This window comes from Balaenoptera ricei, chromosome 6 (assembly GCF_028023285.1).
Source record: "Balaenoptera ricei isolate mBalRic1 chromosome 6, mBalRic1.hap2, whole genome shotgun sequence".
Lineage (NCBI taxonomy): Eukaryota > Metazoa > Chordata > Mammalia > Artiodactyla > Balaenopteridae > Balaenoptera > Balaenoptera ricei.
Window position 1 is genome coordinate 16,521,411 of NC_082644.1, and position 13,727 is coordinate 16,535,137.

Sequence of the window (13,727 nt, forward strand, 5' to 3'; positions counted from 1 at the left end):
AGGAGAGTCAGCGAGCGCCTCTTTAAATTGGCTTTTGCCTCTAGACTCAAAAATGACATCAGAGGACATTCAAATAACTTGCAGATGTGAGCAGTGTCTGTAATCTTGAGAACTCAGAACAAAATCTTTCCCAGTTTTCAAAAGGGGTTTGTATGCATGCGTGCATGCACATGCGTGTGTTGGGAAGGGGCTTTAGAGTGAATTCTGGGAATTGCAAACCACTGAGTTCAATGGTGATCCCCAATTAAACAGAGGGTCTATGACCATTTAGAAAAGAAACACTTGACTACTAGGAGCCAGTTTGGGTTCACTTGAAACAAGGTACATCAGACAAATCTCACTTCCTTTTTAAAAGGGGATCTACCAACTGGTGAAACAGTGGATTTGTTTTGGTAAGGCAATTCATCCATGTATTCGGCATTTATTAGTCACTTCCTGTGCCAGAGACATAAAGATGACAAAGGCCTCATCTCAGAAGCAGCTCATATGGTGGTTGGCCAATAAGGTGGTGACTGGTGGCTGGCTGGTAATGACATTTAGCATAGTCATAGCTAGTGGAATAGTTTTGCCCGAAGCCTGCAGATTACTGGGTCAATGTCAATTCAGAGGGAGATCTTGGATCTGCTTTAATTCATGTCCTGTTCAATATTTTGATCAAAGGCCAGGTTTGGAAGACCCAGAAGACATGCTTATCAAATGAGCTCATGGGAGAGTGAGGACAGCTACCTGCTGGATGGTGGAATTCTGATTCAAAATGATCTTGAGGGCTGTTGGAATGAGCAACGCGACCGGTAATAAAATCTAACCCAGATCAAGGTTGCACTAGGACATTAAGAACCAAGTTCCAATCAAGGGAAATAAAGCCTTAAAGCTCTTAGGAGCAATAAAAATATGAAGGACATGGAAGGTCCAGGGGTAGGTGAGAGGTCCAGACTCCACATGAAAAGCCTGTGAATGGATCTGAGAAGCACAAGCCTATGAATGGATCTGAGAAGCACTTAGAAAAATGCCTGGCACATAGTAAATGCTATTCACAAGTTAGCATTTATATATAACTATTAGTAGAAGCCTCTCATCATCCTGCAGGGTGAATGAGTTTACATTCCCCAGGTAGGTCACTCACAGCCACATGGACTAAGCTCTCCTACTCAGGGGTCCTGGCAGAGGAGAGGATGCTCAGTTACCTTCTCCCCAGGTGTGACTGAGATGCGCCATACGCAGTGCATGTGGGCGGAGTAGCCGTTGGGGTACTCGGGGGAGGAGAAGTTGCCCGTGCTATCTTGTAGGGTCTCTCCGCAAGCTGTCAAGGAAAGGAAATGACTGGGTTGCTGGCTGCAGGTGCCCAATCCCCCCAACTTTCTGGCTTCCCTGCCCTGAGTCCTGGCATACTTTGGGGAAGAGGAGAGAGTCTGGGATGGCCCTGTCCCTTTAAGATCCATCCCTTCTCCTTTCTGTTCTACCTAGTGCTGCAGGATGCCCTGTTGTCAAGGCAACATGGGTTCCAGAGTTAAGGTCAAGCTCCTCCGGAGGGCCTCACTCCATCTCACTCCCTGAGAATCGCTCTGCGCCCCCCATTTTCTGCTCCTACTGTCCCTCACTCTCACAGACCCTCAGAAGATGGGTGGCTTGGCATCTCCCCACCTGAGCCAAGCCCCAGTTTGGGTCTGTAACTTGAACACTCCCCCTCCCTGGGTGCCCCCTCCCCCCGACACCAGGCAGCCTCAGCCTTTTCTAAGTCTCACAGCCTCAACCTTCTTGGCCCCAGGGCCTGCCCTCCCCCCCACCCTGGTCTGTCCCCACCCCTGCCCCGACCTGGGCACTTGTAGAGCTTGCGGGCCTGGGCAATGTCCCCCTTGCTGAGCCGGGTCCTCTGGCCGATGGGAGGCTTCACCCCATTCACCTCGTACTTGGGAACGATGGTGTCCAGGAAGATGCCCCTGAGGAGGAGAAGCCCAGCCTGGGTGAGAATCCGACGGGAAGGAGGGCGGCCGGCCCGCGTGCACCGAAGGTCACGACCCCGCGAGAGCCCAGACATTCCTCAGCAGGGTCAGGGACGGGTGGAGACGTCTCCCCTGTCATTACACTGCCCACTGCCCAGCAGCCACGCTGCTCCGTGGCAGCCACACCACAGGGCCCGGGGGAGCCCCGGGGACACGGACCTAGGAGGCCCTGGGGACCCACCGGTGCTCCGGCTCAGTCTGGCCCAACTCCCAGCCCTGGGAGAGCTCCAGACCCCTCGTCAGTCGTGTCTCAGCCCTGCCCGGCCCTGCTTCTGAGGCTCCCTGTGCTGATTCAGCCCTGACTACACCTCTCCCAGGACTACCCAGGGCCAACACTTCGCCCTGCTGGCACGGGCTACTCCTGATGGCACCTGGGACAAGGCCAAAGGGCAGGCTCCACCGTGGCCAGACCAGACCCCAGGGACAGCCCCGCTAGCTCCTGATCCATCAGCGTCCCCTGTCCCCTCAGTTCCTGCCTGCTAGGTCCTGGATGTTTCCATCCGGGAGGAGCAGAAGGAAGGGGGAGCAGGCATCCCTCCACCTCCCCAGGGCCCCTGACTCACACCCAGCCGGGCAGAACTCAGCAGGAGGTGGGGTGGGATGTGGTGGGAAATGTACAGGGGGTGGTCTGTGGGTGTGGCGGGTGGGATGACCTCACCACCCTTCCTTGGTCTCTGTTCCCTCAGGTCTGGAGGCAGGAAGAGTGGGTCTAGAAGGAGCGTCTGAGGAGAGGGGGAGGGCCAGGGTCTGGGAGAGCAGAGACAGAGGATGAGGGCAGAGCCAGGCATGGGAAAGGCCAGGAGGGGGTGCGAGTTGGGGTGCAGGGGGCTTGGGGGGGAGGCTGAGGAGGAGGAGGGGCTGTTTCCCACACTCTGCTAAGGAGAAGCTGGGACGGGGAGGCTGGGCCACTACCTCTGGGGGCTCTGGCTGTGATTTCTGGGAACCTAGGCCCAGGATAAAGAGTAGGTGTACATGTGCTCGTGAGCTGGGGAGGAGGGTTGGTCCAGGGCAGAAGCCAGACTTTGTGCCAATCAGCCAATTACAAAAAGGCAGACCCATCAGAAAGACATGCCCCCTTTGGCTGAGGGTTGAGGGAAAAGCTCAGCTCCTTCGGGCGGATACGGTTCCGGGGCCACAGCACACCACGCGGCTGCACAGCGGCTGGGTTTCAGCCTCCCGGGCCAGGTGTGCCCAGTACTAGGTGAAGAGCCCAGGCTGTGTGAGTCCCGGCCCTGCCATGGACCCATCACGGAAGAGGACAGCAGGGCAGGCAGCACCCACGGGTCCTCTGCCTGGGGGCCGCAGCCACCCAGAGGCCCACCCTTGTCCTCGCCAACGACCCCAGCAGGGCAGGCTAGTGCAAAGCGGGAGGCCTACGGAGGGCAGGGCCGGGCTGCCCCAGAAGAGGCTGGGCCCCATCTCTCACCTGGAGAATGTGTTCCGGGCATAGTGCATGATACTGTCAAAATCATAGGTCTCCCCCAGGGATTCCACCTCCTGGACCTCCATCTTCAGGAAGTTATACTCCTGCCCTGCGAAGACCAGGAAAAGGGTGTGGGGAGGTGGGAGCGGGCGGGTCTGTGAGGGACGCAGTGCTACCTTTTCAGGGTGGGGAACGGGGTCCTCCCTGCACTTGAGAGGTGCCCCCCTACCTGAGGGTCTGGGCAGCTGCCAAGGGAAGCCTGGGGGAGGGGCGGGTCTCTAGAAGAGTCTGTCCAGCAGGGGGGGTGGGTGGCTCAAGGGAAGATGGGAAGGAGGTGCCCATTTCTAGAACCACAGGGAGATGAGAGCAGTGAAGAGTGGAGGAGGCCTGGGGAGAAAGGGAGGAAGCAGGAAGGGAGGGAAGAAAGAGAGCACAGTGGGAAGAAAGGAGAGAGGAAAAAACCCTTAGAGGACAGCATAGGCAGAGAGCAGGAGACTGGGTAAAAGTGAAGAGAAAGGCTGAGGCAGCATGGGGGATGGGCCGACCCCTTCCCACCCGCCACCCTAAAGGCCAGGTGGGTTCTGGCTGCTCCAGACAGCCCCTGTGTGCAGGACCTGGACCTGTCCTGGCCCCCCGTCTGGCAACTGATTTGCAGTCCCTGAGCTGCTACTGACCCGGAGGAGATGTTGCAGGGGAAGGGTCTGGACCCCAGGCAGGGCTGTGACTACCCAGCTGGCTGGCACTATAATGCTGAGTTGACCAAAGGTGATGGCTTGAGGGAGCAGCTCCCACCCTGACCAGGAGCCCTGGAGGGGCAGGCAGAGGTGCGTACCTGGCTGGATGTTCTCGCGCACGATGGAGACGTGGCGGTCTCGGTCGGGCCGCGTGTGTTCGTGCCAGAAGCCGATGACATGACCCAGTTCATGGACCACGATGCCGAACTTGTCACAGTTCTTGCCGATGGAGATGGCCTGGGGGCCCCCACCACGGCGGCCCACGTAGGAGCAGCACCTGGAGGGCGGGGCCAGCTCAGGGGGGCGGTCCCGAGCTGGGGGAGTGCATCCACTCAGGGGTCGGGTGTGGCTGCCGGGGGGGCCAGGGAGCGGAGGGGTTGGGGAGGGACCCGAGTGCGCGATGCCCGGACTGTGTGCTGGGGTCTGAGCCACATCCGGGGCAGCTCCTGGGGAGATGCCCCATGGCGGGAGGGGACAGATGGCGCAGGGCCGTGCCCAGATGGGACAGCTGCAGTGCTCAGGACAGAACGTGGGTTGGGGCGACGGCCGAGGGTACAGTGCCCAGGGGCCCCTGCTCACCCGCACGGTCGATAGGTGAACACAATATAGCTGTCCTCGTCTGTGCGCTCCAGGAAGGTGACACAGGTGTGCTTCTCCCAGTGCCTCATGGCCTGCCGGAAGACTGCCCTCTGGCTGCCTGCCAGGACAAGGGAGGCCAGGCTGTCACAGCTGTCCAGGTGGGCCCACTTCCACCCATTGCTAAAGAGTCAGCCATTCACTGGACAGACAGGCAGAAGGTACCACTCACACCATCATGTGCGACAGGGCTGTCCTGAGGCCAGGCCAGGGTGCAGGCTGCTTCCCACACGCCCGACATCATGCTCACCAGTGAAATTTCCCCCAATGACAAAGGGGATGACCCCATCGGGCCACACGCGCTCTGGTCTAGACGTTGCTGCCCTCCGGCTCCGGGACCTGCTTCTCCATCTCCCGTGACTTCTCTTCTGCGGCTGCCCACTAGTGCTCTGACAGTTGAGGGTGCAAGAGTTTCCTGAAATTGAAAGAAGAAGGCATTTGGTCGCAAGGGAAAGAAGAGCAAGAAGAAGCAAATTACAACCGATCCTCATTATCTAGGGATTCCGTATTTGCCCGCTCAGTAAAATTTCTTTGTAACCCCCAAATCAATACCCTCAGCTCTTTCATGGTCACTTGCTGTCATGCACAGAGCAGTGAAAAATTTAAGTCACCCAACAGGCATGATCCCAGCTGAGCCTGAACAAGGCAACAGGCTGCCTTCTTGTTTCAGCTTATACTGTAAATATCTTTTTCACAATCTATTTAATGCAACATTTTTTGCATTTTGTGCTTTTTCTTGGTGACTTTGCTGTTTAAAATGACCCTCCCCTTACCCCCCTGTAGTGCTGAAGGGCTGTCTAGTGTTCCCAAGTGCAAGAGGGCTGGGATGTACCTTATGGAGAAAATACCTGGGTTAGAGAAGCTTTGTTCAGGCATGAGTTACAGTGCTGTTGGCCATGAGTTCAACGTTAATGAATCAATGCTATATTAATTAAGGTGTCTTTAAATAGAAACACACATAAGACTGGGTTACGCATTAATGAGTTGATGAAAACGTGACCAGAGGCTTGCAGGAACCTAACCCTGTATTTCTCCTAGGAGTAATGGCACAGAATTTGCTAATTCAGTGTTCGCAGTGACTTTATGGAATAACTGTAAGGTTATTCTATAACTCTATTCATAACTACCATGAACAGAGAGAACTGACTGTCAGTGAAAAAGAGAACAGCGGTGTACTCGTTTCCCCAGACCTGCAGGGGACCCGAGACTAGGAAACAGTCCCGTCTCAGCCAATAAACCTTCATATTTGTGGAGCATACAGAACTTGATGTCCTCTTTAAGTATTCCCAAGTACATGTCCTCATTTGACACAGTAGCTCTCTGGATGGACTGGGCCAGTGTCGCTATCTACATTTGACAGATGAGGAAACTAAAGCCCAAGATTTGCGCAAAGTCAGATGGTGGGTTAGTGGCAAGTCCAAGTTATCCAAATCTCCATTCTGCTTTCCTCTTGTCCCGTGTCTACTAATCCCCACTAAGGTCAAGTAAGCCTTGCTAGTTACCAGGCTACCAGGTCACCCTCCAATGCCAGCTGCTCTCTGGGGTAGTTTGACCTTTACTCCATGGCCTGCCCATGCCAGGATCCTCCCTCCTGCCAGACAGGACAACTGCCTGGCACCACCAGAGTGTGCCCAGAACAGGTCCCAGGTGAGAATCCCCCACTTGGGCAATGGGAGGGTTACCTGTGAGCAGGACCACATTCCAGAGCGGTGAGAAGGATGGACAGAACCAAGACAGCCCAGGCCCTCAACCCTCCCATTCCCTCACCCATTCACAAGTGCCAGGTTTGTTGGGGCCGCGGGGACTTGGACCCACCCTGACCTTGAAGAGCTTTGAGTCCAGCTGGGGAGAGAGACATAGAAACAAATCATTGCAGTGTGGTGCGACTTGTGAGATGCTATCAGTGTAAGCCCAGAGGAAAGAGCACAGCAAATGGTGGCATGGTCAGGACTTGGGGACGATCAGGGAAGATTTCACAAGAGAAGCTCTTGAGATGGGCTTTAAAGGATGCGTAGAGGCTTGCAAAGCAGGAGCAGGAGAGGAAGCCAGGAGGGACGGTGATGTGGAGCAAAGAGCCTGAGATTTGGAGAAGCCTTGGGCTCCTGTCCCAGTTTTGCCACTGACTAGCTTTGGGACCTTGAGCAAGTCACATTACCTCTGTGACTCTTAGTTTCTGTACAGATGGTCTCTGACTTACGATGGTTCTACTTACAACGTTTTGATAGTACGAAAGTGATAACACACTCAGTAGAAACCGTACTTCGAATTTTGAATTTCCTGGGCTAGTGATAGGCAGTGTGATCCTCTCTTGAGATGCTGGGCAGCGGCAGCGAGCCGCAGCTCCCCGCCAGCCACACCATCACGACGGGAAGCAGCCCGTACGCTCACAACCATTCTGTACCCAGACCACCGTTCTGTTTTCCGCTTTCAGGACGGTATTCAATAATTACGTGAGGGATTCACCATTTTATTATAAAATGGGCTTTGTGGCAGAAGATTTTGCCCAACAGTAGGCTCGTGTAAGTGTTCTGAGCACCTTTAAGGTAGCCTGGGCTGAGCTATGATGTTCAGTAGATTAGGTGTATTAAATGCATTTTCGACTTAAGATATTTTCAACTTATGATGGGTTTATCAGGATGTAACACCACCATAAGTTGAGGAAGATCTGTGTCTGTAAAGTGGGAGTTGTCCTGACCTACCTGTGAAGGTGATTGGGGACAGTCAAGTTAGACAATGTTTTTGAAAGTACTTTGTAAACTGGAAGCAAAAAGCAATGTGGGTGCTTAGCTTCTGGGTATGTCTACACTTGCCACTGCTCTGGGGAAGGGATAAAGATATCCCAAGGGAAGACAAGCCCTTATGCTGGGTTCAGGCTCATGGCCTCTGTCCTGGGAGGCCCTGGCTGGGAACAGGGAGGTTCCTTGTTTTTCCAATTCTGGAACCCATTTCTGAGACAGAGAGGGGCCAGCCCGTACTGGGTGTACCTGCAGCTTTGATGGAAGACCTGCGGGTTGCACGCTGTCTGAGATCCGCAGCCTGCTGCACCTGGAAGGCCCTCAAGTCCTCCTCATCAAGGGCGATGTCCCCAAGGAAGGCAGCTGGAGAGAGAAGAAGCCGGGGCGAGTCAGTCCCCCTACCCAGCACTGAAAGCCCAGCCCTGTGGGCACAGCCCCTGGCCCCAGCAACTGTAATCCTGAAGTGCCTTCTGAGGAAGGGGAAGGGACATGGGGGCTTTGAGGATCTCTTGGGAAACTCATGATCATTTTTCAGCTGGAATCTCAGCAAAGCGGATGCCTACCCCCACCAGACTGTTAGCTCCTCAAAGCCACAGTCGTGTCATTTATTCCATCATTCTTTAGCAAATGCTTAGTAAGCACCTACTGTGGGCCGGCGCTACTCCAGTGATTAGCAAGACAGAAGAGGTCCCTGCTCGCAGGAAACTGACCTTCAAAGAAACACAAGTAAACAAATACGGAGCTCGAGAATTCCAGGAAGGGATGGGTGCTACCAAGAAAATGAAAGGGGATGAGAGGACAGAGTGTCTACTTCGGGGGCCCATAACCTTAGCTTTGTGCTGAGCATATGGAATTCACTCAACAAATGCCATTTCAATTACACTGAGGGGAGCGTATATTGAGGGGAGCCAGGACACCTGATGGGCTTGGAGGAAAAGCTTTAATAGTTCTCAAGTGATTCATATTCTAGTCTAAGTCTCAGAGTCCCCTCTCTGGAGGAAGAAAGGCCTGGGGGAAAAGAACCCATCTAACGGGACATTTTGATTTCTGGAGCTGGGGGCTGAGGTTTCCAGAGGGATGGGTTAAGCAGTCTATCTGCTTTTTGAGAAACAGAGGCCCTGGAGCTGAGCGCTTTGGAAGGAGCTCAGATGCAAGCTTCATGCTGGGCTGCTGTGGGGGAGGTGAGAGGCTGGGCTGGAGGTGGAGCAGAGAGCAGCTTCCCCCCAGCTCCACCCACAGTGACATCTGCTTCTCATCCCAAGCGCTACACAGGCCTGGTGGGCAGCGTTACACAAATTGTTTTAACCTTGAGGCCTTGCACACAGGTTTCTCCTCCCCAGATGGCCCACTGGGTGGACACACACACACACACACACACACCCCTACTCATCAACGCAGAATCAGACACATGGGCCAGTGTTCCTCCAGACACATGGTGACATCCACAGCCATGCCACCAAAAACAGAGCTATAAAAGTCACAGAGACAACCCTGCATGCACAAGTAGCACCCATACCACCCCTTCTGGTGGGAGGCACTCAATAACGTTTGTTCAAGTGAAGGGTCACGTCGATATTCTTTGGGCTTGCAAACACGTGCCCCAGACACACACTATTCTATAGATGTGACCTGGAGCTGGATGGGCAGAATGTGAGAGTGACTTTAGCAGTTATCTAGGCCAAATTTCCATTTTACAGATGTGGAAACTGAAGCCCAGAAGGGCAATGATTTAACTGAGACCATGTTGCTAGTCACTACAAAGGCTGGATTTATAACTCACGCCTCCTGATTCCCAGTCCAGCGCTCACTGCACTGAAGTTCATCATCTTGCAGAACCCATATTCTAAATACTCACTCAGACACACACATCCACCAAAAAATACACACATCACAGACAGTCCTAAAACACACATGCAGAAGCTCCAACACACACAAACCCAACTGCAAGTTCCAAGCCCATTAAGCCAGTAATAGTAGCAATAATGACACCTTATGTAAATGTCTGTTGAAATTTATGTGGTGCTTTCCAGTTGACAAAGTGCTTTCATATTAATGAATTCATATTGATGAATTAATTAATCCTGGCCCACCAGGGACATGCCCATTAAGCCAAGCTCCACCCATACACTTGCCTAGGAGTGTCCCATTACAAACTCTTGGAGAGATAAGCTAGTGGCTAGATTCGAGCCCACCTCCCTGACTTGAGAGATCAAAACACTTGGATGTGAGAGGGGAAATGCCTTGGCCAAGTTCACCAGCTGGTAGGTGGTCCAGAAGTTCTTCCTCCACACGGGAAAGATTCTCTTATTGAAAACATCACCCTTGGCAGCCTTGGCTCAGCAATTGATGGGATAGCAATACAAGGCGCTTCTCAGCTGACATGCAAGGGTGACCTTAGTAAGGATATGGGATGGGAGGTGCACCCCACGGAGGTGGTGGCGGGTCCTATGTGCCAGTCTTCATACGGGCATTCATGTCCCACGTGAATGCTCCCACACCTCTGCTCACTTTGCACCTTTGCACAGACACTGCACCGCCAGGCTCACACAGCCACACCCGCAGACATCACCAAGTACACATGTGGCTGGACATTTAGACTCATCTTCAGACATAGCTGCAAACAGCAAGGTCTTTGGAGTCAGACAGACCTGTCTTTGAATCCCAGCTTGACTACTTCTCACAGACAAGTCATATGAACTCTTGTAAACCTCAATTTTCTCCTATATAAAAAAGGAACAAATAAAAGAATCTGTCTCCCAGGATTACTGCATGAAATAAGGCATGTAAATAAAGCATCTAGCACAAAGCCTGGAGCACAGTAAGAAGCCATGGAATGGCCACTGTTAATATCGCCCCAATAGTAGCCCTATAATCTCAAGTTCAGCTCTCTACTTTCAAGGGCACAGAGTTTTCACCCACACTGGCCTCCTGGCTGAGTGAAGCCCCCAGGTGCTCAGAAGCAGAACCTTAAATTCCAAGTACAGAGGCCACAGAACTGTGTTGGCCTGCGGGACCAAAGCGGCGTGGAGGGCAGGGTGAGCGGAAGGCGGGACACGCTCTGGGCTAGCCTAGCCACGGAGCTCACTGCCAGCAGCGCCCTGCGGTGGGAATGTCATGACTGAAGAATGCGTGGGAACTGAGGAGGATGGGGAGAGATGGGGGTGGGCAGGAGAGCCTGATGGCCAGGACCTGGGCCTGAAAGCCCTGTCCATTTGGGATGCCCTCCGGGGAAGCTAGGGAATCTGGATCCTGGAGAGTCCAGGATGCCCGTCCTTACCAGGAAGGAAGCCCTGGGTCAGGGTCAAGGTCAGGATAGTAGTTGTTTTCAACACGGGATCAAAAGTTTTTGTTTTGTTTTCCGGCTGTAAACCAGCCAGGAGCACTTATGGCTGCTCCATAGCCAGTTCCCCCCCACCACACACACACACACCCACCCGCCCCCCAGCAGGAGAGGAAAGAAGAGAGTAAGTAGCGCATCCTTCAGGCCGGCCGCCTCACTGCAGTCTCCTCCCCTTTTACGGGGAGGGAGAGGAGCCTGGCTGGTGTGATGGAGCCCCAAAGCCATGTGTACCAGGCACACTACGCATGACCCATTACACAGATGCAAGCTTCTTGCTGGGGGAGGACACGCTTAAGCTCCTGCGAGTGTTTGCGTGTACTTAATCACAGTGTACATTTACACACAGGTGCACATTTGCACACGCACTTACATGTACTCAGGAGTACCAACATGCACAGTTGAACAGACTTGCCCATAAAGCAGGGGCACACCCACAAACGTGCAAAAAACACACTCTTCACTACTTCCCTGTGCAAGCCCTAGTGTTTTCAAACACACAAAGAACTGCACGTGCATACCCCATTTCACAGGCTACACCCCCAGAAGGAGAGGGGCACCTTTAGAAATGGAGAGGGGAGAGGAGAGAGAGAGAGATTAGCCGATTCCCCTAGCTCTCCTTAGGAGGTAAGCTTTAGTGGCCTGAGGAGTGATACATTCTACTCCCTCCCCTCCCCCAATATCTTCTCCCAAAATCCCTGGAGAAACTAGAATTTTTGAGAGTTCCTTCTTCTGGGGGAGTCCCATCGGTCCCCCTCCATCTGGAGCCCAGGGAGATTGTAAGACTTTTCCTCCTCCCTTGGGGCACCTAAAAGAGAAGGTGACTCATGGAGCAGGGGTATAGGTGGGTGGGTGACTCATTCAGCGTGTCTGGAGGGGGAATGTGGTCTGGCAAGAGAAGGAATTGTTTCTCAACCTCTGGAGCTGATAACCTACTCCTCTGAGGCCCCCTGAAGTCCAAATCTGGGCTACAAAGCCCCTGGGATGGGGATGCTGACAAGGACTGGTGAGCTACTGGCCCACCTCACCTCCCCAAAGCAGACCTCTGAGCTGCCAGCTGAGGCTGAAGTAAGGTCCTTGCTGGCTCAGGAGAATCCCTGTGGGCTTCTCTGCTGATGGGAGCAGCTGTGTCCCAATTCCTGCCTCTAAGGTCCCTCCCAGAGTCCTGAGTCATCTGGGGCAGCCAAATGGAACTGGGAATCTTAGGGAAGGATTCCCTTGATGGTTTGGCATCCCAACGTACAAGAAATCAGGGCTGACTCGCAATCTCCCTGGGAGAGAGGGAGAGGGCTTGGTGGAACCAGCTCTGAGCACACACAAGCCAGCCTGGCTTCCTGCCCATTGTTCTGATCTTGCCCAGAATATCCAGGCACCTCTCCAGGGTATCAAGGGTCTTAATTTTGTCCTTACTGCAACAGTAAACCATCACTCTGATGGTAATAGCAAGAGGTGACCTCAAATGAAGAGGCCCCGCTCTCCTGAGCGATCACAGGTGAGCCAGGGAGTCAATGGGGCTTTCATTCTTGGTCCTCCTCGCACGTGGCGGAGAGGAAGAGGAGAGAGCTGGAGAGCATCAAGCGGGTAGAGGTAGCAGGCACAGCCAGGTGCATCCAAAGGAAGTAAAGCCAGACACGCCTGCCACTGCCACCTCCCGCATCTGGAGGGCAGGGCTCAGAGGGGGCAAGAGGTGAAGGCCGGCAGGAGAGGTTAACACAAACAGAGGAAAGAGCCTGGGGACCTGAGGCCTGAGGGTGTTGGTGTGGGGTCTTAGGAGTCAGGTCGGAGGGAGGCAGGGCTGCACCAGTCACACCCAGGAGGGAAGCCTGGTCTGACCCTGAATCTTGGCCTTGTCAGACCCTCCTGGCCACCCCCAGGCCTGGCCCAGCTCCCCATGAGCCCCACGAGCCCCGAGCCCCAGTGGAGAACTTTCTCCAGAGTCCTCATTTGAAGTTCCAGCTCAGCTAGCCCCACCCTTCCATGAAATCTGAGACTGGGGATAGAGCCCTCAGCCTCCTGCTGCTCAAATCCCTCCAATTTCCAACTGGTAGTGAAATACATCAGATTGGCTTCCTACCTATTCTTTAAGACCTTGCCCAGCCCTCCTTCTCCACGAAGACCTCCCCAAACTTCCCAGCTTGCTGTGATCACTGTTTCTCTGCCACCACCACCACCAGGGCTGCAGAGGGGCAAGAGGCTCCTTGAGCCTTTAGGGCTTTCCCTCCTTGGTTTGTGCAGTTGATTATGTCCACGTGTGTCTTGTGCCCCTTTTGGACTGTAAGCTCCTTGAGGGCAGGGGGCATGACTTATAATTCTCTGTATCTCCCACAACATCAAGGCCAGGGCCTGGCACCTCTTAGGCATTTAGTAAATGTAGATCAGTTGAATGAATAAGTGACACAAGGATGGGGTTAGGGAGACACTCCTTTCTCCTGAAAACCAAGCCTATTCCCTCAGAAAAAAATGAAGTCAGAGCGTGAGGCACAGAAAACAGCAGGTAGGCCACCAACATTTATTTAGTGCTTACTGAGTGTTAAGCTCTCATATGCATTTTATATATGTTCTCTCATTTAATCCTTACCACCAACTCTACGGAGAATCGGAGAATCGTATTATCAGTTCCATTTTACAGGTGAGAAAAACAAAGTTCAGAGATGATAATTACCATTCCCAAGACACTACAGCTAATGAGTTATGGGTCCAGGATTGAGAGCTAGGTCTGCCTGCCTCCAAAGCCCACGCTCTGTCCACTTAGCCTCATGTCCACCCCAAGCCCAGCGAGAAAGATGGAGGCCAATGTCCGGTTTGCTCACAGCCCAGCAGGGGTGGAGGAGCAAGGGCTGGGGGATTGGCTTCTCCTCCTCG

The 13,727-nt window shown here is 53.6% G+C and overlaps 1 protein-coding gene across 6 annotated transcripts in view; it reads right to left on the reverse strand.

The window, feature by feature from the left end:
• The window catches only part of BMP1 (bone morphogenetic protein 1), a 40,376-nt gene that overhangs the window by 25,248 nt on the left and 1,401 nt on the right, over positions 1-13,727 (reverse strand). For all 6 annotated transcript variants that reach the window (XM_059926935.1, XM_059926934.1, XM_059926937.1 and 3 more), the window contains exons 2-8: positions 7,778-7,891; positions 5,044-5,208; positions 4,737-4,854; positions 4,256-4,434; positions 3,427-3,532; positions 1,813-1,937; positions 1,185-1,300 (exon numbers count right to left, since the gene is read on the reverse strand). In XM_059926935.1, coding sequence (XP_059782918.1) covers positions 1,185-1,300; positions 1,813-1,937; positions 3,427-3,532; positions 4,256-4,434; positions 4,737-4,854; positions 5,044-5,208; positions 7,778-7,891 — 923 coding nt within the window. The remainder of the gene's footprint in view (positions 1-1,184; positions 1,301-1,812; positions 1,938-3,426; positions 3,533-4,255; positions 4,435-4,736; positions 4,855-5,043; positions 5,209-7,777; positions 7,892-13,727) is intronic.